The sequence below is a fragment of the Macaca mulatta genome, chromosome 5 (genome assembly GCF_049350105.2).
Source record: "Macaca mulatta isolate MMU2019108-1 chromosome 5, T2T-MMU8v2.0, whole genome shotgun sequence".
In the NCBI taxonomy this organism is placed as follows: Eukaryota; Metazoa; Chordata; class Mammalia; order Primates; family Cercopithecidae; genus Macaca; species Macaca mulatta.
In genome coordinates, this window is record NC_133410.1 from 41295018 (window position 1) to 41322928 (window position 27911).

General features: G+C 37.8%; 1 protein-coding gene across 3 annotated transcripts in view; it reads left to right on the plus strand.

Annotated features, from left to right (window-relative positions):
- SLC30A9 (solute carrier family 30 member 9) overlaps positions 1 to 27911 on the plus strand; it is a 104403-nt gene that overhangs the window by 54183 nt on the left and 22309 nt on the right. For all 3 annotated transcript variants that reach the window (XR_013417830.1, XM_015138294.3, XM_078003364.1), the window contains exons 8-13: positions 855 to 922; positions 10931 to 11033; positions 20753 to 20808; positions 23562 to 23697; positions 25861 to 25900; positions 27432 to 27503. Coding sequence is in view for 2 of the 3 variants with exons in the window: in XM_015138294.3 (XP_014993780.1) it covers positions 855 to 922; positions 10931 to 11033; positions 20753 to 20808; positions 23562 to 23697; positions 25861 to 25900; positions 27432 to 27503 (475 nt within the window). In the remaining variant the exon portion in view is untranslated. The remainder of the gene's footprint in view (positions 1 to 854; positions 923 to 10930; positions 11034 to 20752; positions 20809 to 23561; positions 23698 to 25860; positions 25901 to 27431; positions 27504 to 27911) is intronic.

A 27911-nucleotide genomic window follows, 5' to 3' on the forward strand; every position in this document is an offset into this window, starting at 1 on the left:
TTCCTTGTGATCTCTTGTTTTTCCAGATTTTTATTCTCTTCTTAGAGTCCTTGTGCCTTATCATTATTCCTAGTTACTACCAACACATCTTCCCTTTTGCTGCAGCCTTCTTTACTAAAATGGTTTGAACCCAGTGAATATTTTTCCTTATTTTTTTTCTTATTATTTCTTATTCTGATCTTAAAGATCTCATTTCTTTTCCCTGTTTTGCCCCTCCCATGAGTTCCCAAACCTTTCTTCTAAAGAAATCTTATGTTTCACCTTAAGCAGCATTCTGTTATTCCCATAATAATTTCATTGAGTTTTTTCTCTATTCAACCAAAGAATACAATAGATTCTTGTTATAATAAAACATATATTCTGTTTGTTATCAATAAACAGTATAATTCAGAAATCTAGACCCATAGTTAGAGTTTATGGCTTACAAATCGAAGTAAAAGTTGAGACCACATGGACAAGGTTTATCCCTGTGTAGTTCCTTCACTTAGCTCTGAAGGCAGGTCAATACAGAATTTGGGGTGTCTGATTTCACACATTCTTAGAGCATATGAATTTCAGCTCAGTGCATTTTTCTACTTTATTACTAGTTTTTATATAGCCAACTCAGATCCTTTCTGGAAGAAGGCAGGGCATGAATTACAAGGAAACAAAATAAACAAGGTTCCGGAAAGAGACCCAGATATCCTGTCTGTTTTAATCTTTCCACTTTCTAAACAAGAACTTCTAGAAAAAAATAAGTAACGTAATTCAGAAGTTTTGATAGAGGAAACTTTTCTGGTCTGTCAAAGCCACCAGTTATAGTGCTTCTCTGCAAAATTTTGGAGATATTAAAAAAAGTTTTTATTTTTTTACAGCCACGCTCCAGAACGGCATCAGTGTTTTTTAAGGGACCAGGAAAAGTGGTGATGGTTGCAATTTGCATGTAAGTACTGAAAAATAAGCTTTGTGAAATAGAATATATTCTTTTAAATGTGTATATCCGTGAATATGTAAACTTATTACCTAGTAGCTAGCTATAGAGTTTGAGGTTTATTTTGTTTTAGGAGGAAATTGAATAAGTATTTATTACTGACAATATATGGGGAAAGAGCATGAATTCATATAGACACCCATGCTCATTCTCTGTATATTTTTGATGTAGTTAGATCTAAGAATAGTTGCTACCTGAAAATCCTTTCTTATTTTTATTGGAGTTGATAGAAGTCTTTTTTAAAGAAATTAGATTGGCCAAGGTTATTTTTAGAGTAGCTAAACCAACCTGGGTTACAGCTACTGAATAATATCTTTGTGCTTATTATCTTTATTCCACTTATCTCAGAAGAACATAATTGTTATTTTTGCCTCCTCTGTTTTTCTTTTGGAGACAGAGTCTTGCTCTGTCACCAGACTGGAGCGTGGTGGTGCAATCTCAACTCACTGCAATCTCTGCCTCCCGGGTTCAAGTCATTCTCCTACATCAGCCTCCCAAATAGCTAGGATTACAGGCGCACGCCATCATGCCCAGCTAATTTTTGTATTTTTAGTAGAGATGGGGTTTCACCATGTTGGCCAGGATGGTCTCGATCTCTTGACCTCTTGGTCTGCTCACCTCAGCCTAAAGTGCTGGGATTACAGGTGTGAGCCACTGAGCCCGGCCTTGCCTCCCCCTTTTCCCCTCTATCTTCTTGATTTCTATTGTTTTGTTCACCTTTTATCTATTTTTCTGATTAATTTATTTTAGGATGTATGAAATCCTTCAATAATTCATTAGTTCTTTTATTTTTAAATATATATGTAAAATATCAGATATCATTGATCTGAAAATATGAAGATATAATATGTAATTCTTTAAGGATTGGAGGGACACTAAACTAGAGGAAGGCATTTATAATACAAGGGATAATGATGTCATAACTACAAATAGTGGTGGTACAGATAGACATGGACAGCTTCAACTTCTTTGAAGGTATGTTCAAGGATAGTGACCAGGTTTCTGGCTTGTACAGTTGTATAAATAATGTACCATTCACTGAGGAGAACACTGAAAGGAGGAGCAGGGTGGGAGCAGAGAAAATGATGAGCTCATATTTGAGCTGGTGGTGTGTTTAGGGCACCCAGGTGAAGAGAGTCAACAGGGTTCTTTTCACTAGTAATACAGGGATAGTGATTATAGCTTTTCTTATTGGAGGGATGTATGTGTGAAAAGTGCTTAACATCGTGCCTGCTCTAAGATATGTACTTAAGAAGTATTATTGTTAATATATATTGGTCTGAAGCTCAGGAGAGAAATCTGGGTTAGAGATATGGAGTTGATAGTTTTTAGTATGTAGAGTATAATTAAAGCCATAAAAGTAAAGATCACCTGAGGAATGTATGTATATGTAGTATGAGGAATAAAAAGCTCTCCGGAAGAATTCCTTGAGGAATGTTAACATTAAGAAAAAGGTGGAGGAAAAAGTGCCTGCAGAGGAGATTGAGGAGGAGTAAGGAAAAAAAGTAGAAAGAAAACCAGGAGTGTATTAGTCGATTTTCATGCTGCTGATAAAGACTTACCTGAGACGGGGCAATTTACAAAAGAAAGAGGTTTAATTGGACTTACAGTTCCTGTGGCTGGGGAAGCCTCACAATCATGGTGGAAGGCAGAGAGGAGCAAGTTATGTCTTACGTGGATGGCAGCAGACAAATAGAGCTTGTGCAGGGTAACTCCCATTTTTAAAAACCATCACATCTCGTGAGTCCATTCACTATCATGAGAACAGCACTGGAAAGACCCACCCTCATGCTTCAGTCATCTCCCACTGGGTCCCTCCCAAAACATGTGGGAATTATAGGAGCTACAAGATGAGATTTTCTGGGGGACACAGAGCCAAACCATGTCAAGGAGTGTCATGAAAGCCAAGGGAAGACAGTGTTTGTTTTTGTGTGTGTGTGTGTGAGACGGAGTCTCACTCTGTCCCCAGGCTGGAGTGCAGTGGCGCAATCTCGGCTCACTGCAACCTCCGCCTCCCAGGTTCAAGTAATTCTCCTGCCTCAGCCTCCCGAGTAGCTGGGACCACAGGCGCGCATGTTTTAAGAAAATAGCGGGCCTGGTACAGGCTCGCACCTGGAATCCCAGGCTTTGGGAGGCTGAGGCAGGAAGATTACTTGAGTTCAGGAGTTTAAGACCACCATGGGCAACATAGTGAGATCTTGTACCTACAAAAATTTTTTTTAATTAGCTGGGCATGGTGGGTGATGTGCGCCTGTAGACCTACTTAGGAAGTTGAAGCAGGAGAATCATTTGAGCCCAGGAGTTTAAGGCTACGGTAATCTGTGATTACACCACTGCACTCCAACATGGGCAAGAACAAGACCCTGTCTTTAAAAAATAAAATAAATAGCCAGCCGGGGGGTGTCTGGCAAGATGGCTGGATAGGAACAGTTCCTGTCTACATCTCCCAGCAAGATCCATGCAGAAGGTGGGTAACTTCTGCATTTCGAACTGAGGTACCTGGCTCATCTCATTGGGACTGGTCAGACAGTGGGTGCAGCCTGTGGAGGGTGACCTGAAGCAGGGTGGGGCGTTGCCTCACCAGGGAAATGCAAGGGGTCAGGGAACTCCCTCCCTTAGCCAAGGGAAGCCATGAGGGACTGTGCCGTGAGGAACTGTGCATTCCAGCCCAGATACTACACTTTTCCCATGCATGGTCTTCACAACCTGAAGACCAGGAGATTGCCTCAGGTGCCTACACCACCAGGGCCTTGGGTTTCAAGCACAAAACTGGGCGGCCATTTGGGCAGACACCAAGCTAGCTAGACTAGTTTTTTTAATATTCCAGTGGTGCCTGGAATACCAGAGAGACAGAACCTTTTACTCCCTTGGAAAGGGGGCTGAAACCAGGGAGCCAAGTGGTCTAGTTCAGCAGATCCCACACCCACGGAGCCCAGAAAGCTAAGATCCACTGGCTTGAAATTCTGGCTGCCAGCCCAGCAGTCTGAAGTTGACATGGGATGCTTGAGTTTGGTGGAGCAGGGGTGGGGGTTTGGAGGCCACCATTACTGAGGCTTAAGTAGGTGATTTTCCCCTCACAGAGTAAACAAAGCCATCAGGAAGTTCAAACTGTACAGAGCCAACCATAGCTTGGCAAAGTTGCTGTAGCCAGACTGCCTCTGTAGATTCCTCCTCTCTGGGCAGGGCATCTCTGAAAGAAAGGCCCAGCAGCCCCAGTCAGGGGCTTATAGATAAAACTCCCATCTCTCTGGGACAGAAAACTTGGGGGTAGGAGCGACTGTGGCAGCAGACTTAAACGTTCCTGCCTGCTGGCTCTGAAGAGAGCAGTGGATATCCCAGCACAGCGCTCAAGCTCTGCTAAGGGACAGACTGCCTCCTCAAGTGGGTCCCTGACCCCATGCCTCCTGATGGGGAGACACCTCCCAGCAGGGATCAACAGACCCCTCATACAGGAGAACTCCGGCTATCATCTGGTGGGTGCCTATCTGGGATGAAGTTTCCAGTGGAAGGAACAGGCAGCAATCTTTGCTGTTCTGCAGCCTCTGCTGTTGATACCTAGGCAAACAGGGTCTGTAGTGGACCTCCAGCAAACTCCAGCAGACCTGCAGCAGAGGGGCCTATTAGAAAGAAAACTAACAAACATAAAGGAGTAGCATCAACCTCAACAAAAAGGATGTCCACACAAAAACCCCATCTGAATGTCACCAACATCAAAGACCAAAATTAGATAAATCCACGAAGATGAGGAAAAACCAGTGCAAAAAGGCTGAAAATTCCAAAAACCAGAATGTCTCTTCTCCTCCAAAGGATCACAACTCCTCACCAGCAAGGGAACAAAATCGGACGGAGAATGAGTTTGACGAATTGACAGAAGTAGGCTTCAGAAAGTGGGTAATAACAAACTCCTCCAAGCTAAAGGAGCATGTTCCAACCCAACGCAAGAAAGCTAAGAACCTTGAAAAAGGGTAGAGAAATTGCTAACTAGAATAACTGGTTAGAGAAGAACATAAATGACCTCATAGGCCGAAAAACACAGCACGAGAACTTTGTGAAGCATGCACAAGTACCAATAGTCAAATCAATCAAGCGGAAGAAAGGATATAAGAAATTGAAGATCAACTTAATGAAATAAAGCATGAAGATAAGATTAGAGAAGAAAATGAAAAAGAAATGGGAATATGTGAAAAGACAAAACCTACGTTTGGTTGGTGTATGTGAAAGTGACCGGGAGAATGGAACCAAGTTGGAAAACACTCTTCAGGAGATTATCCAGGAGAACTTCCCCAACCTAGCAAGACAGGCAGACATTCAAATTCAGGAAATACAGAGAACACCACAAAGACAGTCCTCGAGAAGAGCAACCTCAAGTCACATAATCATCAGATTCATTAAGGTTGAAATGAAGGAAAAAATGTTAAGGGCAGCCAGAAAGAAAGGTTGGGTTTTCCACAAAGGGAAGCCCACCAGACTAACAGCAGATCTCTGTGCAGAAATCCTACAAGCCAGAAGAGAGTGGGGGCCAATATTCAACATTCTTAAAGAAAAGAATTTTTAACCCAGAATTTCATATCTAGCCAAAACTAAGCTTCATAAGTGAAGGAGAAGAAAAATCTTTTACAGACAAGCAAATGTTGAGAGATTTTATAACCACCAGTCCTGCCTTACAAGAGCTTCTGAAGGGAAGTACTAAATATGGAAAGGAAAAATTGGTACCAGCCACTGCAAAAACATATCAAATTGTGAAGACCATCGACACTGTAAAGAAACTGCATCAACTAATGAGCAAAATAACCAGCTAGCATCATAATGACAGGATCAAATTCACACATAATAATATTAATCTTAAATAGAAAAGGGCTAAATGCCCCAGTTAAAAGACACAGACTGGCAAATTGGATAAAGAGTCAAGACCCATTGGTGTGCTGTATGCAGGAGACCCATCTGACGTGCAAAGACACCCATAGGCTCAAAATAAAGGGATTCAGGAATATTTACCAAGCAAATGGAAAGCAAAAAAAGAAAAAAAAAAAGGAGGGTTGCAATCCTAGTGTCTGATAAAACAGATTTTAAGCCAACGAAGATCAAAAAAGACAAAGGTCATTACATAGTCATAAAGGGATCAGTGCAACAAGAAGAGCTAACTATCCTACATATATATGCATCCAATACAGGAGCACCCGGATTCATAAAGTGAGTTCTTACAGACCTATATAAAGAGACTTAGACTCCCACACAGTAGTAGTGAGAGACTTTAACCGCCACCCATTGTCAATATTAGATGGACCAACAAGACAAAATTAACAAGGATATTTGGGACTTGAACTCAGCTCTGGACCAAGCGGACCTGATAGACATCTACAGAACTCTCCACCCCAAGTCAACAGAATTTGCATTCTTCTCAGCACCACGTCACTCATATTCTAATATTGACCACATAATTGGATGTAAAACACTCCTCAGCAAATGCAAAAGAACAGAAATCAAAACAGTCTCTCAGACCATAGTGCAATCAAATGAGAACTCAGGATTAAGAAACTCACTGAAAACCACACAACTGCATCAAAACTGAACAACATGCTCCTGAATGACTACTGGGTAAATAACTAAATTAAGACAGAAATAAATAAGTTCCTTGACACCAATGAGAACAAAGACACAGTGTACCAGAATCTTTGGGACATAGCTAAAGCAGTGTTTAGAGGAGAATTTATAGCACTAAATACCCACAGGAGAAAGTGGGAAAGATCTAAAATCAACACCCTAACATCACAATGAAAAGAACTAGAGAAACAAGAATAAACAAATTCAAAAGCTAGCAGAAGACAAGAAATAACTAAGATCAGAGCAGAATTGAAGGAGATAGAGACACAAAAAACCCTTTAAAAAATCAGTGAATCCAGGAGCTGATTTTTTGAAAAGATTAACAAAATAGATGGACCACTAGCCAGACTAATAAAAAAGAAAAGAGAGGAGAATCAAATAGACAACAATGAAAAGTGATAAAGGGGATGTCACCACTGATCCCACAGAAATACAAACTACCATCGAGAATACTGTAAACACCTCTACACAAATAAACTAGAAGATCTAGAAGAAATGGATAAATTCCTGGACACACACACTCTCCCAAGACTAAACCAGGAAGAAGCTGATTCCCTGAATAGACAAATAACAAGTTCTGAAATTGAGGCAGTAATAAATAGCCTATCAACTGAAAAGCAAAAAGCCCAGGACCAGACGGATTCACAGCCATATTCTACCAGAGGTACAAAGAGATGCTGGTACCATTCCTTCTGAAACTATTCCAAACAATAGGAAAAGAGGGACGACTCCTCAACTCATTTTATGAGGCCAGCATCATCCAGATACCAAAACCTGGCAGAGACAGAACAAAAAAAGAAAATTTCAGGCCAATATCCTTGATGAACATCGATGCAGAAATCCTCAATAAAATACTGGGAAAGCAAATCCAGCAGCACATCGAAAAGCTTTTCCACCACCATCAAGTTGGCTTCATCCCTGGAATGCAAGACTGGTTCAACATTTGCAGAATAATAAATGTAATCCATTACTAAAAGAGAACCAATTACAAAAACCACATGATTATCTCAATAGATGCAGAAAAGGCCTTCGATAAAATTCAACACCGCCTCATGCTAAAAACTCTCATCTTAAACTAGGTATTGGTGGAACATGTCTCAAAATAATAAGAGCTATTTATGACAAACCCACAGCCAATATCATACTGAATGAGCAATAGCTGGAAGCATTCCCTTTGAAAACTGGCACAAGACAAGGATGCCCTCTCTTACCACTCCTGTTCAACATAGTATAGGAAGCTCTGGCCAGGGCAATCAGGCAAGAGAAATAAAGGGTATTCATATAGGAAGAGAGGAAGTCAAGTTGTCTCTGTTTGCAGATGACATGATTGTATATTTAGAAAACCCCATCATTTCAGCCCAGAATCTCCTTAAGCAGATAAGCAACTTCAGCAAAGTCTCAGGATACAATATCAATGTGCAAAACTCAAAAGCATTCCTATATACCAATAATAGGCCAACAGAGAGCCAAATCATGAGTGAACTCCCATTCATAGTTGCTACAAAGAGAGTAAAATACGTAGGAATCCAACTTACAAGGGATGTGAAGGACCTCTTCAAGGAGAACTACAAACCACTGCTCAAGGGAATAAGAGAGGACACAAAGAAATGGAAAAACATTCCATGCTCATGGATAGGAAGAATCAATATCATGAAAATGGCCATACTGCCCAAAGTAATTAATGGAATCAATGCTATCCCCATCAAGCTACCGTTGACTTTCTTCACAGAATAGAAAAAAACTACTTTAAATTTTATGTGGAACCAAAAAAGAGCCTGTATAGCCAAGACAATCCTAAGCCAAAAGAAGAAAGCTGGAGGCATCACGCACGCTACCTTACTTCAAACTATGCTACAAGGCTACCATAACCAAAAGAGCATGGTACCAATATCAAAACAGATATATAGACCAATGTAACAGAACCGAGGCCTCAGACATAATGCCGAACATCTACAACCATCCAGTCTTTGACAAACCTGACAAAAGCAATGGGGAAAGGATTCCCTATTTAATAAATGGTGTTGGGAAAACTGTCAAGCCATATGCAGAAAACTGAAACTGGACCCCTTCCTTATACCTTATACAAAAATTAACTCAAGATGGATTAAAGACTTAAACATAATACCTAAAACCATAAAAACCCTAGAAGAAAACCTAGACAATACCATTCAGGACATAGGCATAGGCAAAGACTTCATGATTGACACACCAAAAGCAGTGGGAACAAAAGCCAAAATTGACAAATGGGATTTAATTAAACTAAAGAGCTTCTGCACAGCAAAATAAACTATTATCGGAGTGAACAGAACAGGCAACCTATAGAATGGGAGAAAATTTTTGCCATCTATCCATCTGACAAAGGGCTAATATCTAGAATTAATAAGGAACTTAAACAAATTTACAAGAAAAAATAACAAACAACCGCATCAAAAAGTGGGTGAAGTATATGAACAGACACTTCTCAAAAAAGATATTTATGCAGCCAACAAACATGAAAAAATGCTCATCATCACTGGTCATTAGAGAAATGCAAATCAAAACCACAATGAGATTCTATCTCACACCAGTTAGAATGGTGATCATTAAAAAGTCAGGAAACAGCAGATGCTGGAGAGGGTGTGGAGAAATAGGAAAACTTTTACAATGTTGGTGAGAGTATAAATTAGTTCAACCATTGTGGAAGACAGCGTGGCGATTCCTCCAGGATCTAGAACCGGAAATACCATTTGATCCAGCAGTCCCATTCTACTATAAAGAGACATGCACATGTATGTTTATTGCAGCACTATTCACACTAGCAGACTTGGAGCCAACCTAGATGCCCATCAATGATAGATTGGATAAGGAAAATGTGGCACATATACACCATGGGATAATATGCAGCCATAAAAAAGGATGAGTTCATGTCCTTTGTAGGGACATGGATGAAGCTGGAAACCATCATTCTCAGGAAACTAACACAAGAACAGAAAACCAAACACCACATGTTCTCACTCGTAGGTGGGAGTTGAACAATGAGAACACATGGGCACAGTGAGGGGAATATCACACACTGGGGCTTATTGGGGAGTGGGTGGCTAGGGGAGGGATAGCATTAGGAGAAATACCTAATGTAGATGACGGGCTGATGGGTGCAGCAAACCACCATGGCACATGTATACCTATTTAACAAACCTGCACATTCTGCCCAGGTATCCCAAAACTTAAATTATAAATTTAAAAAATAAATAAAATAAATAAACATTGTTTTAGAAAAGAAGAAAATAGTGTCAGATGCTCCCAGGAAGTTAAGAGAAATACTAAAATGTTTCCAGGAATTTAATAGTATGGAATGGTAGGTGGCATTGACAAGATGAAGACTGACAGCTAGAATAAATATGATGTTTTTAAGAAGTTATCTGAGGTGGAGGAGACGGGAAAAGGGTAGCTAAAAGGGGACATACAGTTCTCTCATTTATAAAATGGGGGTGTTAATATTTGTATAACAGACTTGTAATATAACATGGTAACTCACTAGCATAACGTCTGAGATAAATCATATTAGTCATTACTGTTGGTATCTGAGCAGCTAGCTTCCTCAGAGTTAACTGTGTTTATTGTGGCATCTAGCTTCTTCTAGTATGACTCTGAGACTGCTTAGAGTCACCTCTGGCATCTGCCCCCTTAAGTAAACAGACTTTCACTGAAATCTTGCCTTTGACACTGGCCCACTGGACAGTATCAGGTGCAGATCTGCTTTTATCTACCTAAAACACATAATTGTCTTTTAAATTTTATCTTGTCGAAATATAGAAGACCCTCTTTTCTCACCAGTCTTCAAAGTACACTTAAGTAATTTGTTTACACATAGCATGCCTCTTAACAGTACATAATTTATATTTTTTCAAATTTTTACTCTTGTTACCTAAACAGAAAGTTTTTTAATGCTAGGGATTCTTTTAATTGTACTCGTTTTTGTTGCAGTTGTTGTTGTTTTTTAGAGACAGGGTCTCACTCTGTTGCCTAGGCTGGAGTGTAGTATAGCCTCGAACTCCTGGGCTCAGATGATCTTCCCAACTCAGCCTCTCGAGTAGATAGAACTACAGGCGTGTACCACCACACCAGACTAAGTTTTTTAAAAAAATTTAATAGAGATGGGGTCTTACTTTGTTGCCCAGCCTGGTCTTGAACTCCTGTCCTCAAGCCATCCTCCCACCTCAGCCTCTGAAAATGTTGGCATTATAAGTGTGAGCCACTGTGCTTAGCCTAATTTTACTTTCAACAGAATCTAGTATAGAGGTATATACAGCCGATTGAGTATGCTTTTGGCTTAAATTTTTATCCAAACCTATGCTAAATTGTTTTCTCCTTCTCTTCTAGCAATGGATTAAACTGCTTCTTTAAATTTCTTGCCTGGATTTATACTGGTTCAGCAAGTATGTTCTCAGAAGCCATACACTCATTATCTGATACTTGTAATCAGGTGAGGACTAAAGCTTTTTTATAAATCAATTTTGAAGTAATAGTTTTAGGCTTTAATCTAAAAGTTGATCTATTTTAAAACTGAATGATTCCAGTAGTTGGCTTGTGGGAGAAAATAAAAGTTTACTTTTCAGCAACGAAGTGCATAGAAATTTAATCATAGTATTTTAAGGCAGGTTGTTATGCTTTAAGAACCTCTGACAATGGAATGTGAAGTATAACATTATCAGTCACTGAGCAGAAATCTGGTCTCTGAATATGAGTTCTCAATGACTGTAATAGTCCATGAATTTAAGCTTTTGGAATAAAGATGTAAAATCATATGTAATCGGTTAAAATGCTTTCACATTAGATTCATAATTTGAATTACTTTCCTTGGCTTTGCAAATGGAGAAAAGTTTTTGTATTAATAAAATTAAAATACCATTTAAACCCCTTGTGGCCCAAATTGTGAAAACTAGAAACCCAAACCTTTTGTAAGAATATAATAAAAATTTCTGTGTGTGCATCACTATTACATTTTAAAGAGAGTGGTATATTAAGAAGATACCTTTTCAATATTTACTTATTTTTAATCCTGTTATATAAAAACAGATTTGGGAGAACTTCAATGAAAGACACAGATAAAATAGGAATATTTAAGACAAGGATAAAAATAATATGAAGATAAGGAGCAAGGAGAGCAATATTAATTAAAAATTAAGCCTGAGAACTTGTCTCACTCACTGTCAAATCAGATGGATTAAAACCCTTCATAAAAGTAAGGAAAGAAGACAAGCATTTGCCATTAGTACTAAGTATTTACCTTGAACTTAATTTTTATACTCAATATATACTTAATACATACCGTCTCTATAAAATTTTACCATTCAACTGTGGCATGCGGTGGGAGGAGAGGGGATGGGGGAGATATATAACTTATAATCTCTGTTTTCTTGTAAGCTTATCGAGGAAAGTTGAAATACAGAAATATTTGTCCATATGGCAAGGAGATATGTATGATGTTACTAGTTTCAATATTAGTTTTTATTTCAAACGTTGAAGACAATGTTTAAGTGTTCATACTCTATGCTATTCAGGCATTTAAAAAGAATGTAGTAGATATCTGTGTACTGACCTGGAATAATAACCATGATAAATTGAGTAAAAGTTGCAAAATATTATGTTCAGAACTTCTGCTTTCACCCATGACAGACTAACAGGAATTGAATTTAATCTTTTGCCATAAACAACTAAAAAATTAGACAGTATATTGGACAATAGCAATATAAGACCATGATCCCTGAGAGATAAGAAACAAATTACTTGAACTCTATGATCTCTGTGGCTTTTTGCTTGAAGGCATATTTGGGATAGTGGAGCAGGATGGGAAATAACAGTCTCATTGAGTTGAGAAGACAGAAATCAGTGTTCAGGGCATCTGAGGTGGCTAGAACTTACAAGGCAGAGTTCCACAGAGGAGGGAGCTACAAGACAAAAAGCTGTAGAGGTCTACATAGGGATTTCCTTGAATTGAATGTTTGCTGAATGTTAAGTTACACATGTCTAAGATGTGAGCATGAATCTTGGCAGAGAACCAGCAGGGAGCAATAATTGACTAATTCCCAGTACTCACACACAGCTAGGATACATTCAAGTTCTGACTAGCTGAGGTAAGAGAGTTCTCATTATCCAGGCCAGTAGAAGGCTCGCCTTAGGAGTAGGGCTAAATTATTCTTAATGTAAAGGCTGTTCTAGAACCCTCCCTAACAAATCTTCCTAAAAGTTCTAAAGGATCAAGCCAATCTTGAAATAATTTAATCACTTGCCAGGACAAAGCCTCACATTCTTTAATAAAGGCAGCAAAATCCAAACACTCAGTATAACATTCACAGTGTTTAGCATCCAATAAAAATACTAATAGCCAGTATAAGTAGCAGGAAAATTTGACTCATAACCAGGAGAAAAATCAGTCATAAGCAGGCTTAACAGATGATAGAATTAGCAGACAAGGATATTAAACAGCTACTTCAAGTACAGTTATGTATTGAAAGGAAAATATGAACATGAGAAATCAAAGGTATGAAAACTAAGCCAAATGAAACTTGTAGAGCTAAAAAAAAAGTCTGATATGAAAAATTCACTGTATAGAATTAACAGCAGATTAGACACTGCAGGTAAAAGTCAGTGAACCTGAGTATGTAACAGCAGAAAACATTCTTACTAAAGCCACAGACAAAAAAGATTGAAAACAATGGAAGAAGCCTCAGTAACCTATGTAACAGTATCAAGAGTATTCTATCAAGCATTTGGGGAAGAAACAATACTGAGTACACAGGCTTTCAGAAATAGACAATGAAATGTTTTCTACTGCTTTAATGAGGCCCTGATCCCAAAATTTTACAAAGTCATTACGAGAGAAAAAAACCCTACAGACCAGTTATTCCTCATGAACACAGATGCAAAACTCCTTAAAATATAATCAGATTGAATTATATAAATATATAAATATACATATAAAAATGATATTACATCATAATTAGGTAAGATTTCAGGAGTGTAAAGTTGGTTTAACATTCAAAATCAGTAAGTTAATATGAAGAAATTAATTGCATTTCTACTATCAGCAAATAAATGGAGAAGGAAATTTTAATAATTCCATGTGAAGTAGTATCACAAAATATTAAATACTTAGAGATAAATCTAGCAAAAGACATATAAGACCTTTACGCTGAAAGTCATAAAATGTTGCTGAGAGAAATTAAAACTTAAATAAATGGAGAGATAGAATAGCGTGTTCATAGATTGGATGTCATAGATCTGTTAAATCTCACTAAATTGATTTACAGATATAATGGAATTCCATTCATAATATGAACAGACTTTTCTGTACAATTGACGAACTGAATAAATTCCAAAATTTATATGGACATGCAAAGAACCTGCAATATTCAAAGCAACCTTGAAACAAATTTGGAGAACTTCAAGACATTATAAACCTATAGAAATTAGGACAGTGAGTTACTGGCATAAGGATTGACAAATCAATGGAACAGAATTGATCCAACAACAGAGCCACATTTACATGGCCTGTGACTTTTGGCAAAGGCATCAAAGCAGTTGAGTGAAGAAATGAAACTTTTTAAAACAAATAATGTTAGAAAAATTGGATCCATATGAGGAGAAAAAGGACCTTGACTCCTACTTCACACACTGTATACAAGTTTGAAATGGATCATAGTCCAAATATAAACGTTAAAACTATGAAGATTTCTAGAAGAAAACCTAGGAGAATATATTTTAGACCTGGTAGGCAGTGATTTCATAAATAGGACACAGAAACAATATCGTAAAATAAAAAGATTTACAAATTAAACTTCATCAAAATTAAAAACTTTTGCTCATTGAAAGACATCCTTAAGGAAATAAATAGGCATAGATTGGGAGAAAATATTCACAAAGCATTCTGAGAGGGGACTGGTATCCAGAATTAAGAACTTCCATGATTCAGTAATAAAATGAGAACCCAGTTTTTTCCCCCTAAGGATAAAGATTTGAACAGGTACTTCACAAATAAGGAAACATGAATGGTGGCTAGTGGACACCTGAAAAAGTGCTAACATCATTGATGATCAGGAAATGTATGTTGATACCACAAGACATCTCTGCATATCCACTATAATGGCTACAAGTTTAAACCCTGACAGCCAAATTTTGGTGAAGATGTGGAGCAGCCAGATCTCCCAGACATTGCTGGTGGAGTGTAATGGTACAACCACTCTGGAAAACATCTGGGAGCGTCCTATAAACATATGCTTATCCTGTGACCCACCAATTCCACTTCTAAGTATTTACCGAAGGGAAGTGGGAATGAATGGTCCCAAAAGATTTGTATAAGAATGTTGGCTGGGCGCGGTGGCTCAGGTCTGTAATCCCAGCACTTTGGGAGGCCAAGGCGGGCGGATCATCTGAGGTCAGGAATTCGAGATCAGCCTGGCCAAGATGGTGAAACCCCGTCTCTACTAAAAGTACAAAAATTAGCTGGGCATGGTGGTGGGTCACTGTAATCCCAGCTACTCGGGAGGCTGAGGCAGGAGAATCGCTTGAACCCAGGAAGTGTAGGGGTTGCTGTGAGCTGCACTGCACTCCAGCCTGGGCGACAAGAGTGACTCGGTCTCAAAAAAAAAAAAAAAAAAGGAATGTTTATAGCAGTTTTACTTATAATGGCTGAAAAAATTGGAATCAACCCAAATGTTTTTCAGCAGTACAGCAGATAAACAAATTGATACAATGGAATATTATCTGGCAATAAAAGAGAAAGAACTGCTTTTCTGACTGGCAACATAGATGTATCTCCAGCAAGGAACTTTAATTTTTAATAGTTTAAAAACCTTGGAAAAATAGTTGCTTCTGATGTGGGGAGGAAAGCGGCACAGGGAGCTTTTTGGGAGTGATGGAAAAGTTCTATGTCTTCATAGGAATATATGTTTCAAGGGTATGTGTATTTGTTAACAAACAGAACTGTACATTCTGGGCCGGGTACAGTGGCTCATGCCTCTAATTCCAGCACTTTGGGAGGCCGAGGTAGGCAGATGACTGGAGGTCAGGAGTTCGAGACCAGACTGGCCAATACGGTGACATCCCTGTCTCTACTAAAAATACAAAAAAATTAGCGCGGTGGCACATGCCTGTAATCCCAGCTACTCAGGAGACGGAAACAGGAGAACCACTTGAACCCGGGAGGCAGAGGTTGCAGTGAGTCAGGATGGCACCACTGTACTCCAGCCTGGGCGACAGAACTAGACATCTCAAAACAAAAACAAAAAAACTGTACATTCAGGATTTGTGCATTTCATTGTATTTGAATTTTACCTCAAAAAAATTCTCCCTATGTGGAAATGTGATTACACTTGATAATAGTAAGGAATTAGTTTATTTATTTTTATTTATTTTTTTTTTTGAGATGGAGTCTCGCTCTGTGGCCCAGACTAGAGTGCAGTGGCACGACCTCGGCTCACTGCAAGCTCCGCCTCCCAGGTTCATGCCATTCTCCTGTCTCAGCCTCCCAAGTAGCTGGGACTACAGGCGCTCGCCACCATGCCCAGCTAATTTTTTGTATTCTTCATAGAGATGGGGTTTCACCGTGTTAGCCAGGATGGTCTCGATATGGTCTTGATCTCCTGACCTCGTGATCCACCCGCCTCAGCCTCCCAAAGTGCTGGGATTACAGGCGTGAGCCCCCACGCCCAGCCAGGAATTAGTATTTAAAAGTCTGATAATAGTCTTGTGGCTGTATTTTCTAAAAAGCCTAGTTTTTAAAGAGATTCATCCACAATATTTAAAGATGAAATGGTATGATGCTTGGAATTTACTTCAGAATATTCATGAGGGAGTAGATATGGATGAAATAAAACGTATTTGCTTACATATTTATAATTGTTAAAGCTTAATGATGGATGATTTGAGTTTTTAAAAATGTTCTATCAGGGCCAGGCACAGTGGCTCATGCCTGTAATCGCAGCACTTTGGGAGGCCAAGGCAGGCAGATCACCTGAGGTCAGGAGTTCAAGACCAGCCTGACCAACATGGCAAAACCCCATCTCTACTAAAAATACAAAAATTAGTTGGGTGTGGTGGCATGCACCTGTAATCCCAGCTACTCAGGAGGCTGAGGCAGGAGAATTGCTTGAACCTGGGAGTTGGAGGTTGCAGTGAGCCGAGATTGTGCCATTGCACTCCAGCCTAGGCAACAGAGTGAGACTCTGTCTCAAAAAAAAAAAAGTTCTATCAGGTTTTAAAAATTATTCTGTCCGTCCATCCATCCATCCATCCATCCATCCATCCATCCATCCGCACATTAGAAAATTTTCATAAAACAAAGTGCAAAAAGACATTATAATTGTGGTCATATGTTTAAGTACATACAACCTTCTCCTTGAAATCCAACACAAAAATATTCTCAAAGGAATGTTAAAAAGTATATACAGATATGTATAAAGATAGTCCGAAATATACTCCAGACTCAAATAGTTCTTCTCCTATACTACTTGAATTTCTTTACAATGAGAATGTATTAGTTTTGGAACCAGAAAAACAAACGAATTTTTGTAGAAGACTGAACAACAAGACAAGAGGTAAATTAAAGTTTGAGACCATATGATATCAAGTGATTTGAAAATTCTTGGACGAAGAGTATGTCTCAATTAGAGTTTTCAAAAAGGCTTTGATGAAAAATATTTCAACTGGACCTTTCTGAATAGATGAAAATTGTATTTCAGAAAGTTGTTTCTTTCCAGATCTATAATATTTTAAAAATTTTAATTCATCATAATATTTTTTATGCCATATTTTTTCCTCACTTCTTGAGAGACTTAAGTACATCCAACTTTTAAATTAGACCTGTGTCTCTAATTATAATGTTATTTATTTATTTATTTATTTATTTAGACAGAGTCTTGCTCTGTCACCCAGGCTGGAGTACAGTGGTGTGATCTCGGCTTACTGCAAGCTCCGCCTCCTGAGTTCACGCCATTCTCCTGCCTCAGCTTCCTGAGTACCTGGGACTACAGGCGCCCGCCACCATGCCCGGCTAATTTTTTTGTATTTGCAGTAGAGACAGGGTTTCACTTACAACTGTTAGCCTTACAATTTCTGTTGCCGTTCATTTTGGAAAACTTTTCTGTTAAATCATGCACTTCATATCATTTAATATCAACTCAGATGAATTTATTGAGCACCTGAGTTTGCAATGTAGCAAGTGTTTAGAAGAAGGCGTGGTTCTTTCTGTCTTCTGTAAACAGATTATATGCACATGAAACAACTAGAAAGCTCTTCTGAGGTACCATTATGCAGGTGCTGGATAGTATGATACTTAAGGAACACCAGAAAGGTGAAGGGTAATCATGGAGTAGAGAGCATTTACAGTACTTCTTAGCTACTAGATGTTAATGTTCGTTATGCTGCAAACTAAACAAATGCTCTGTAGGTTATATATATGTAACTGATAGAGATTATGTTGTAAATGTGTAGAAAAAGGTCTGGAAGGATACATATCAAATATAACTGATTCTATCTTACCTCTGAGGGAGAACTGGTTGGGGTGGTCTCATTTTTGTTAGAACTAATAAATATGGTCCATATTCAGTTTATAAAATAGTTGATGGTATCTCACACTTCATTGCACAGCCAACTGAATATTAAGGATTTTTAAAATAATTGAATGTTTATTGAATATTTTTAAAATAATATAAATACATATCTATGTATACATATATACGCATAATGTGAATTAATAATGACTGTCACTTTTAATGTACAGGTGTGTATTAGTCCATTTTCACGCTGCTGATAAAAACATATCCAAGACCAGGCAATTTACAAAAAAAGAAGTTTAATTGTGGTTAGGGCAGCCTCACAATCACAGTGGAAGGTGAAAGACAGGTCTCACATGTCAGCAGACAAGAGAAGACAGCTTGTGCAGGGAAACTCCCCTTTTTAAAACCATCGGATCTCATGAGACTTATTCACTGTCACGAGAACAGCACAGGAAAGACTCGCCCCCATGATTCAATTACCTCCCACTAGGTCCCTCCCACAACATATGGGAAGTCAAGAAGAGATTTGGGTGGGGACACAGCTGAACCATATCTTTCCGCCCCAGCCCCTCCTGAATCTCATGTCCTCACATTTCAAAACCACTCATGCCTTCCTAACAGTCCCCCAAAGTCTTAACTCATTTCAGCATTAACTCAAAAGTCCATCCAAAGTGTCATCCAAGACAAGGCAAGTCCCTTCTGCCTATGAACCTGTAAAATCAAAAGCAGGTTAGTTACTTCCTGGATACAATGAGGGTACAGGCATTGGGTAAATAATAGCCATTCCAAAAGGGAGACATTGGCCAAAATAAAGGGGCTACAGGCCCCATGCAAGTCCAAAATCCAGAGGGGCAGTCAATTCTTAAAGCTCCAAAATGATCTCCTTTGACTCCATGTCTCACCTCCAAGTCATGCTGATGCAAAAGATGGGCTCCTACAGCCTTGGGCAGCTCCGCCTCTGTAGCTTTGCAGATGTAGCCGCCTCATGGCTGCTTTCAGGGGCTGGCATTGAGTGTCTGTGGCTTTTCCAGGTGGACTGTGCAAGCTGTCAGTGGATCTATTATTCTGGGGTATGGAGGGCAGTGGCCCTCTGCTCACAGCTCCGCTAGGTGGTTCCCCAATAGGGATTCTGTGTGGACTTACAATTTCACATGGCTAGGGAAGCCTCACAATCATGGCAGAAGGTGAAATGCACGTACATGTGGTGGCAAAACAAGAGAAGAGAGCTTGTGCAAGGAAACTCCTCTTTTTAAAACCATCAGATCTCATAAGACGTATTCACTAGCACAAGAACAGCAAGGGAAAGACCTGCCCCCATGATTCAGTTACCTCCCACCAGGTCCCACAACATGTGGGAATTCAAGATGAGATTTGGGTGGGGACACAGCCAAACCATAACAGGGTGTAAGGGAGTTATATCTTCCTTTCAATTTACTCTCATTCTCTTAGTTTAATTCCCTGAAAAATCATGTATATTTTAGGTGGTTTGCTCCCTTTTCCCATGGAATCCAGTGGTAAAAGCTTATAATATTCTGTGTATTTAGGATAGGGTTTCCAATATTAAGACCTAAAAATATATTTGTATTAATATTTTCAAGCTTGTTTAATCTCTATTTTTTGTTAGAAAAAATGTTCCTATTAAATTTCTTGGAGCCTAAGGGAAACGTCATCTATGAAGAAGTCATTATCTAGATTTACTTATCTGATTATTTGATATGATGCTGAAAAAAGGAAAAGCCTTAGATTAATCTACTAAAATTACATAGGGAATTTACTCAGAGGCTTTGTATTTCCATCAAATTTGAATGGAAAGAACTTAATAGGGACAAGCATAATGCTATTGAGAAGTTCCAGTGGATAACTCTTTAACAAAGGACAAAACTTTAAAAATCACCTAAGTGGAAATGAGAAAGAAGGAAGAAATGATGAAGGCAAGTGAGACAGAGGAGAGCAAGTAAGAAAGGAAGGAAATAAAAGAATGTGATATATAATTCCTGTGCGTGGTTTTGCAGCTTTAATAGAAATGTATGTTCCCATATACAATATGTATAGTTTAAAGTTTTTATCTTTTACTTGTACAGCTATGCAAGTTATTCTTCCTGTAAAAAGTCAAATATTACAGACTACCTTAATTTTTGCCTCTCTTCAGAGATATAAACATAGTTACATGCTTATTCTTTTTAACCTTTTCTGCGCTTTACATTATATGTAGTTTATAAAAACTACAAAGCATAAGTTCTGTACTGTATATACTGTTCCTAACTAGCTTTTTTCTCTTCTTCCACTTAATGGTATGTCTAGGAGCTTTATCCGTGTCAGTATAGAAAGCTCTACTCTAACCCTATTTTTTTAACCTACTGTAGAAGTAATATATGGTTTATCATTTATTTTGTCATTCCCAATTGATGGATTTTTTTAGGTTGCTTTCATGTTTCTCATCTTTATAAACAATGGTGTTTTGAACCCCTTTGAGTTCATCTTTATTTTTCTAAGGTAAGTACTAGAAACCAGAATTGCTGGGCCATTGGACATGCATATGTTGAGTGTTTCTTTGTCACTGTCAGCCTGCACCCTCCACATTGGCTTTACCATATTATACTCTCCATCTTGCTAATGATTATTCACCTTTTTTTCTTCTTCTTCATAGGGTTTACTAGCATTGGGCATCCGTAAGTCTGTTCAAACACCAGATCCTTCTCATCCGTAAGGACATTGCCTTATTTTGTTTTTGTTTGTTTTGTCAATAAGTCATTGAAATAACTAAATTTCAGAAATCTCCTGCCATTTATGTACCTGCAGTTTGTTAAAGAGTTGGTCCTTTCTTCCACTGTAGTATCTAAAATGCAGAACTTACCACTGTGTCAAAGTAAATTCAAGGTATAATTTCAAAATGGAGTTTAAGTTATTTTTATGCTTTGTAGCACAGCATGGAGATCTTGTTTTCTCCATATTTGATAATAATAAAGCACATATTTTGATCTTAGAGTTCTGTTTTATTTTGGTCCAAGGAAACATATATTCTAGATTTAGACTCATAGGCTGCCCAATCTAAAATTTTGATGGTAACTTCTATTATATACACACTTATTTTAATCTTCCTGTTGTGATTTGGAAATAGTATTTTGTTAATATATCAGAATTATTTATTTGTAAAGTGAGTATACTTTTTAGAATGTATTATTTTGAATCATAGCCATTATTTGATACAGAGATTTTTTTCTGTTGCTTCTGTTAACATAACCATCTAAACACTTTTGAATTCCACAAGCATCATTTTAAGACTAGCTTCAGTAATATAATTTGATAAATCTTAAGGCCAAAAATGCACTTTTATTTCTGTAAAGGAGTCTACCTCTGTTCTTTAGAAATGCCTTTCTTTTCTTGAAAGCAATACTACTGTTTTCCTATAAATAATATATTTGAATGTTTTGTAACTGTCAATAAGCTAGTATAGAGAATAGCTTTCTAGTGTGTTAATTACACATCATTACAGTATTTTACCATCTTAAGAAAAAAATTTTTTTCTTGGCAAGTTTTATATACAAAAGATTTAAAAACAGAAGGTACAAATTTTACATTTTTGGTTATAAAGATTTCTTCTCTAGGTATTTTTATAGTCTACTTTAAAACAGAATTTTCTGCAATGATGAAAATATTTTATATCTGTCCAGTATGGTAGTAGCTGACTACATGTAACTATTGAGCACGTGAAATGTGGCCAGTACAACTGAAGAACTAAATTTTAAACTATATTTAGTTTTAATTTATTTAAATTTAAATTGCCACATGTGGCTTGTGACTCATCATATTGGACAGTTTAGATCTACATAATTAAAATTTTCAATAAAAAGTTAATAATTCCTTGAAATCACCTAAAGTGTAAGTAATACCATTTATTTTAGATCTTAATTTACTTTAATATATTCTATATTACTTTGGGAGGAAACTTTAGAAGAAAGTAAATTTTTCTGAGTGAGCTGATTGTCACATTGTCACATCTATAAACTGGGAATTACCCATGGCAGGATTACATCTTTGCGAAAAGGAATTCCAAGAGCAGTTTGATTAAGAATTCTCGTTTAAAGCTGGGTGCAGTGGCTCACGCCTGTAATCCCAGCACTTTGGGAGGCTGAGGCAAGTGGATTACCTAAGGTCGGGAGTTTGAGACCAGCCTGACCAACATAGAGAATACCCCATCTCTATTAAAAATACGAAAAATTAGCTGGGCGTGGTGGCACATGCCTGTAATTCCAGCTACTCAGAAGGCTGAGGCAGGAGAGTTGCTTGAACCCAGGAGACGGAGGTTGCAGTGAGCCAAGATCGCGCCATTGCACTCCAGCCTGTGCAACAAGAGTAAAACTCTGTTTCCAAAAAAAAAAAAAAAAAGGCGGGCGCAGTGGCCCATGCTTGTAATCCCAGCACTTTGGGAGGCCGAGGCGGGCAGATCACTTGAGGTTGGGAGTTCGAGACCAGCCTGACCAACATGGAGAAGCCCCGTCTCTACTAAAAATACAAAATTAGCTGGGCGTGGTGGCGCATACCTATAATCCCAGCTACTTGGGAGACTGAGGTGGGAGAATCGCGGAGGTTGCAGTGAGCCAAGATCACGCCATTGCACTCCCGCCTGGGCAACAAGAGTGAAACTCCATCTCAAAAAAAAAAAAAAAAAAAAGAATTCTTGTTTAAATTTGTATTTCTCAGAAGAGTCCCACTCAGTTTGGGTTTGGGACTAAATTTTCCAGGAAATATTTTTATTAATGAGTGATTCTTTTCCTCCTCTAGTATGTTATTAATATATTTTTGAACACCTTTAATACTAAGTATTGTGTCAGAACTTAAAATAATACAAAATAATATACATATTGATAAAGCATGCTTGAAAAGTAATTGAGATTTTAACACCATGAAAACACCCAGAAAGCTGAAGATCTTAGTTCTAGTAATAGTTGAAAGTTGCTGTGTGCTAACCCGTTCAGAACCAGCAATAAATTATGTGTTGTAAACTTCTGTATCCAGCATCAAGTTACAGGTAATATAAATCATAGACTGGCTGCACAAAAAGATGGAAATATTCAATTAGAAGCTGCATTACAGGGAAATTTAAATGTTACCCTGTTCATTAAACATCTGAATACATTTTTTAAAAGATTAATTTTACCAGGATCTGTGGTACACAATAGTAAAGTAGCTCTCTAAATCAAAATAGGCTATTTGGAAAAGAGATCAGAAAAAGGCTGAATTAGATGGTATTCACTTTGTTTTTAGGTATTTTCAAAGATCTTACAGGTTTTTTCCACTTTCCATATTGCTTTTCAAGTTTGGCACTTAACATCTCACTTAAATATAAAATGATAACATCTTGATATTCTTAGTCTTTTTCATTGACCTATTAAGGTCAATATTTTAAAAGAAACCATTTGTATTTCTTGTGAACTATTTTCTTTTCTATTTTTCAGGTATGGATTTTCAAATATGCGCTATATTTCTTCGCTAATTAGTGGTGTTGGTATTTTCATGATGGGTGCGGGACTATCTTGGTACCATGGAGTCATGGGATTGCTTCATCCTCAACCAATAGAATCCCTTCTATGGGTAATCCTCTTTCTTTCTCCTCAGTTTGATGTCTTTATGACTTAGTGATTGTGTACAGTAGAAGGCCTTTGTTATATTGGTGTTAAAGAAGGGGAATGACATATACCTTCTTGACTGTGTAATATAGGGTTATGTATCTGTAGTTTATTTTTTAGAACATGACTGGACATAACCTCTAATTCCATAAGATTCAATGATGTTGAACAAGATCTCTGTAGGTACCGATTATCAAGCCCTGCTCCTTGGTTAAAATCTTGGGCAGTTCCATTAATTTGTGCAGTTACTGTTGAAGAACAAGAAAACCTCTGTTCACTTTTGGTCCCAAGAATAATCTCATTTCAGTAATTAAAATATCCAGACCCATGTAATAGTCATAAGTTGGAACTATATTTAAAGTTAGTTTCTGTTTTCCCTCATCCTGGGCTTCCTTCAGGTAGGAAGCCTGCACTGGGGGAATGGGAGGATAGCAGGGTGATCACCCGTGTGATCCCCTCTAGGGCTTCTGCTCCTCTCTCCTATTCCCTAGGCAGTGTTGCAGGTTGGGATAGGGGATAAAAACATACTACTTTACTAACTACAATGTTATTTTGCATTGGTTTCCTCTGGCCTTTGTAGATGTTTAAAGCTGTCTTTTTTTTTTTTTTTTTTCTTGGGCACTTCTTGGAGATTACCCTGCTTGGCTGCTCTGGCTATGGCTGCCCAAACTGGTCACATAGCATACCCTCTCAGCTTCTGCATCTCATGGTGTGGTTCCAGACAGTGCTGAAGTGGTCTTGCATTTGGAAAGAATGCCCTTTGAGCAGTAGATCTCCTTATGAAAGACTCCTAGGGACCTGTGTGTTAAAACAGACATGTTTAACACACTTTCTGTGGGAGTGCAGGTTTTTTCTCAAACCCAGTGATCTACTCTGCTGGTACAGCCAGTATCAGTTAGTAGGCTTGCATATGGATGTATCACTCAGGTATGCATCAGACAGTTTGCTGTGATATCCGATATCCAGGTACACACATCAACAGCTTTCACCAAAGAAATCTTCATTTTTGGCCTCCTCAATTTCAGCTTTTCTTATGTGGTCTAGAGGATGCGGACTAGAATGTAGTCTAGTGGGTAAAGGCCCCAGGTTTGGGCTACCTTCTGTTCAAGGCCTGAATAGATGGTGTAACACCTCCTTTTGGATTGCGGGGATACTTGTACCTATTTTCTTCTCTATTTTGGGTTACAGTCAGAACTAGACAGAATCACTCTGTCTAGTTTTTTAACATATTGTTATATCATGCAAATCTGCTTAATAACAAGCCCATTAAACTAGAGTTATTTGTTATTCTCTAGTTTTCTATAGTTTTAATTGACTAGTTTCTTACCATAATACATTTCATATAATTAAAAGAAACAAATGTATCTCCTCCATCCTGAAAAGATTTGGCCACTTTATGGGTACTTCTTTGTCCTAGCATTCTTCTAATTTGTTCAGCATCACTTTATAGAGGCAAGGCAGTCTCTGGAGTTAGAGATTAGGTAATTAGTTAAATTTTCAGTTGTGTATAAGTTTTAAAACTTTTAAAAGCTCTTGTGCCTTTCAGTAACTAAATGGATTTCCATTAGACTATGGCCCCTTTAAAAATAGTGTTGGACTAGGTGCAAAGTTTTCAGATCTCTATTTTAGGAAAGCCTAGGGTTCTAAACATTGTTGAAAATTCTGTAGATGTTTGGTTTGAATTTCATTAAAATAAAAAAATATGTGTTGCTAGGTTAACTTTTTTTTTTTTTAAACACCCCAGACTAAAGCTTTTCTTACCATCTTTAATTGAAGAGTGTCCTGGGATTGCAGGGAATGTGGTGTTACCAAAAAAACAAAAATTGGTTACTGTTTGTAACTATTTACCTTTCTGAATCAGGATTTTCTTGGTGTTAGGCATCCAAGCAAAATCTAGAAGTTACTTGAGTTTGGGTGTGGATCTTACTGTATCTGGTGTCTAGAACCTCTGATATCAAATATTTGAGTTCATATCTCATTGTCCTCCTCATTTGAGTTGTTTCCCATTAGTAACCTTATTGTCTGGCTTAGATTTGAATTCATGTTTTTGTTTATTACAGACTTTATATATGAACAATTGTGATTGGAAGTACTTAATTTATGCTTTGTTTTAATATTTCTTTTCTAGGCATATTGTATTTTAGCAGGATCATTAGTATCTGAAGGAGGTATGTACTGTCACAAAGTATGTCTCTATTCTTAATATAGTAATATGTATTCAGCTGTTCATATTATAGTTTGCTAAGTTCTGTTGATTAAAGAAAAGTAAGTGTGGGAATAGTCATCTAAGCTTTCTCTACTTTTAGGGAGTAAAGTCTTTGTATGATGTACTGTGGTTGTTTCTATAATGGATAGCTGTGGGGGTGTGTGTAAGTGCGCCGTGCCATGGGATGGCATCCTGGCCAGGGCTCGTTTCTTCTTGTGTCCTGAGCTGCTAGGATAGGCTCAAGTAGGTGACAGTCAGATAGATGCAGGACAATAACTGATGTGGCATGAAAGTGCTTAGCAAGCCCACCATATTTGTGGTTATTTTTAAACTATGTGGTGGTAAGAGGTGTTCCTTACAATTTTCACTTTGTTTTTTTTTTTTTGTTTTTGTTTTTTTTTGTTTTTTTTTTTTTTGAGACGGAGTCTTGCGCTGTGTCACCCAGGCTGGAGTGCAGTGGTGCGATCTCGGCTCACTGCAAGCTCCGCCTCCCAGGTTCACGCCATTCTCCTGCCTCAGCCTCCGAGTAGCTGGGACTACAGGCGCCCGCCACCACGCCCGGCTAGTTTTTTGTATTTTTAGTAGAGACGGGGTTTCACCATGTTAGCCAGGATGGTCTTGATCTCCTGACCTCGTGATCCACCCGCCTCGGCCTCCCAAAGTGCTGGGATTACAGGCTTGAGCCACCGCGCCCGGCCACAATTTTCACTTTGTAAACGTTATTCCTTGATTGAACCCAATACCACTGCTATTGCCGTTACTTGCTGATTCACTAAAAATTGGATAAATAATTATTTTATTTATTTTAAAGGGAAAGTATGTTTCGTTTTTGAGTATCATAATACTCAAAACATTTGAAAGCGAGTATAAAAAGCATAACTAAACTGAACTTTAAAAATTAGCACTTAATAGTGTTCATCAGAAGAAGCCAGGCTCTTGTGATACAAATATTTCAACGTTTTTGAAATACACCTCTATAGCAGTATGATGACAGAGAACTGCTAATATCAGTATAAAACTGCCTGATTCACTGCTGTGCTCATGTTTACTTCAAAACATTGTAACTTTCTGTGTATGATGTTCCCTTCATCTATTTTTAAAATTAAGATTATTTTTTATTGACAGATCCTAACGGTATATGTTTATGGGGCCTCTCATCTTTGAAAGTCTGTAAAATGGTTATAACACCACCTGTCTCAAAAGATTGGGAGGCTCAAAAATGATTGTGGTTAGTGTGGTGCTGCCAAATAGCAGCTCTTCAATAAACTAAAGCTGTTGTTATTAGTAATTGTATTTAATTATTATGGTTTAGAATTATGGGGTTCATTATATTATAATGATTAATTGATAACAACTAATTAACATATAACTTTTCCTGATCGCCATCCCTAGTTTTAAAATGTTGTGCTTATTTGTTTATCTTTTGAGATGCCATCTTTAAAGTTTGGAGGCATGAAGTTTCTGTCTTGCTGATATGAATGCTTTTCTTTTAGCAACACTTCTTGTTGCTGTAAATGAACTTCGTAGGAATGCTCGGGCCAAAGGAATGACATTTTACAAGTATGGTATGTATTTTAGAAAGCAGGTGTTTGTTTCACCTCCCTTATTTGCTTAAAATTACTTAGTACTGTTATTGCTTTGTTCCTAATAGATATGTACAAAATATATCTAAATATCATCCCTATGTGGCTCCTACATATCTTTCAGCCCTTATTAAAAAGAAAAGTAGTGTAGAAATTTGAACATGGATACTTTATATTTGGATTTGACTTAAGTGAACTAAGGTATTTCTTTATATGGTTATATAACTTGAGAAAGTAATTTAACTTTATGTATCAGTTATTGTTGACATTTAAGCCAAGAAATTATGTTTGCATTGAACAAGGTTTTTAAAATCATAATCTCTCATACACTTTTATCTTAATTTATGTCTTGATTTTAAATGGATACTTATTAAAATGTTACCTGGTAGT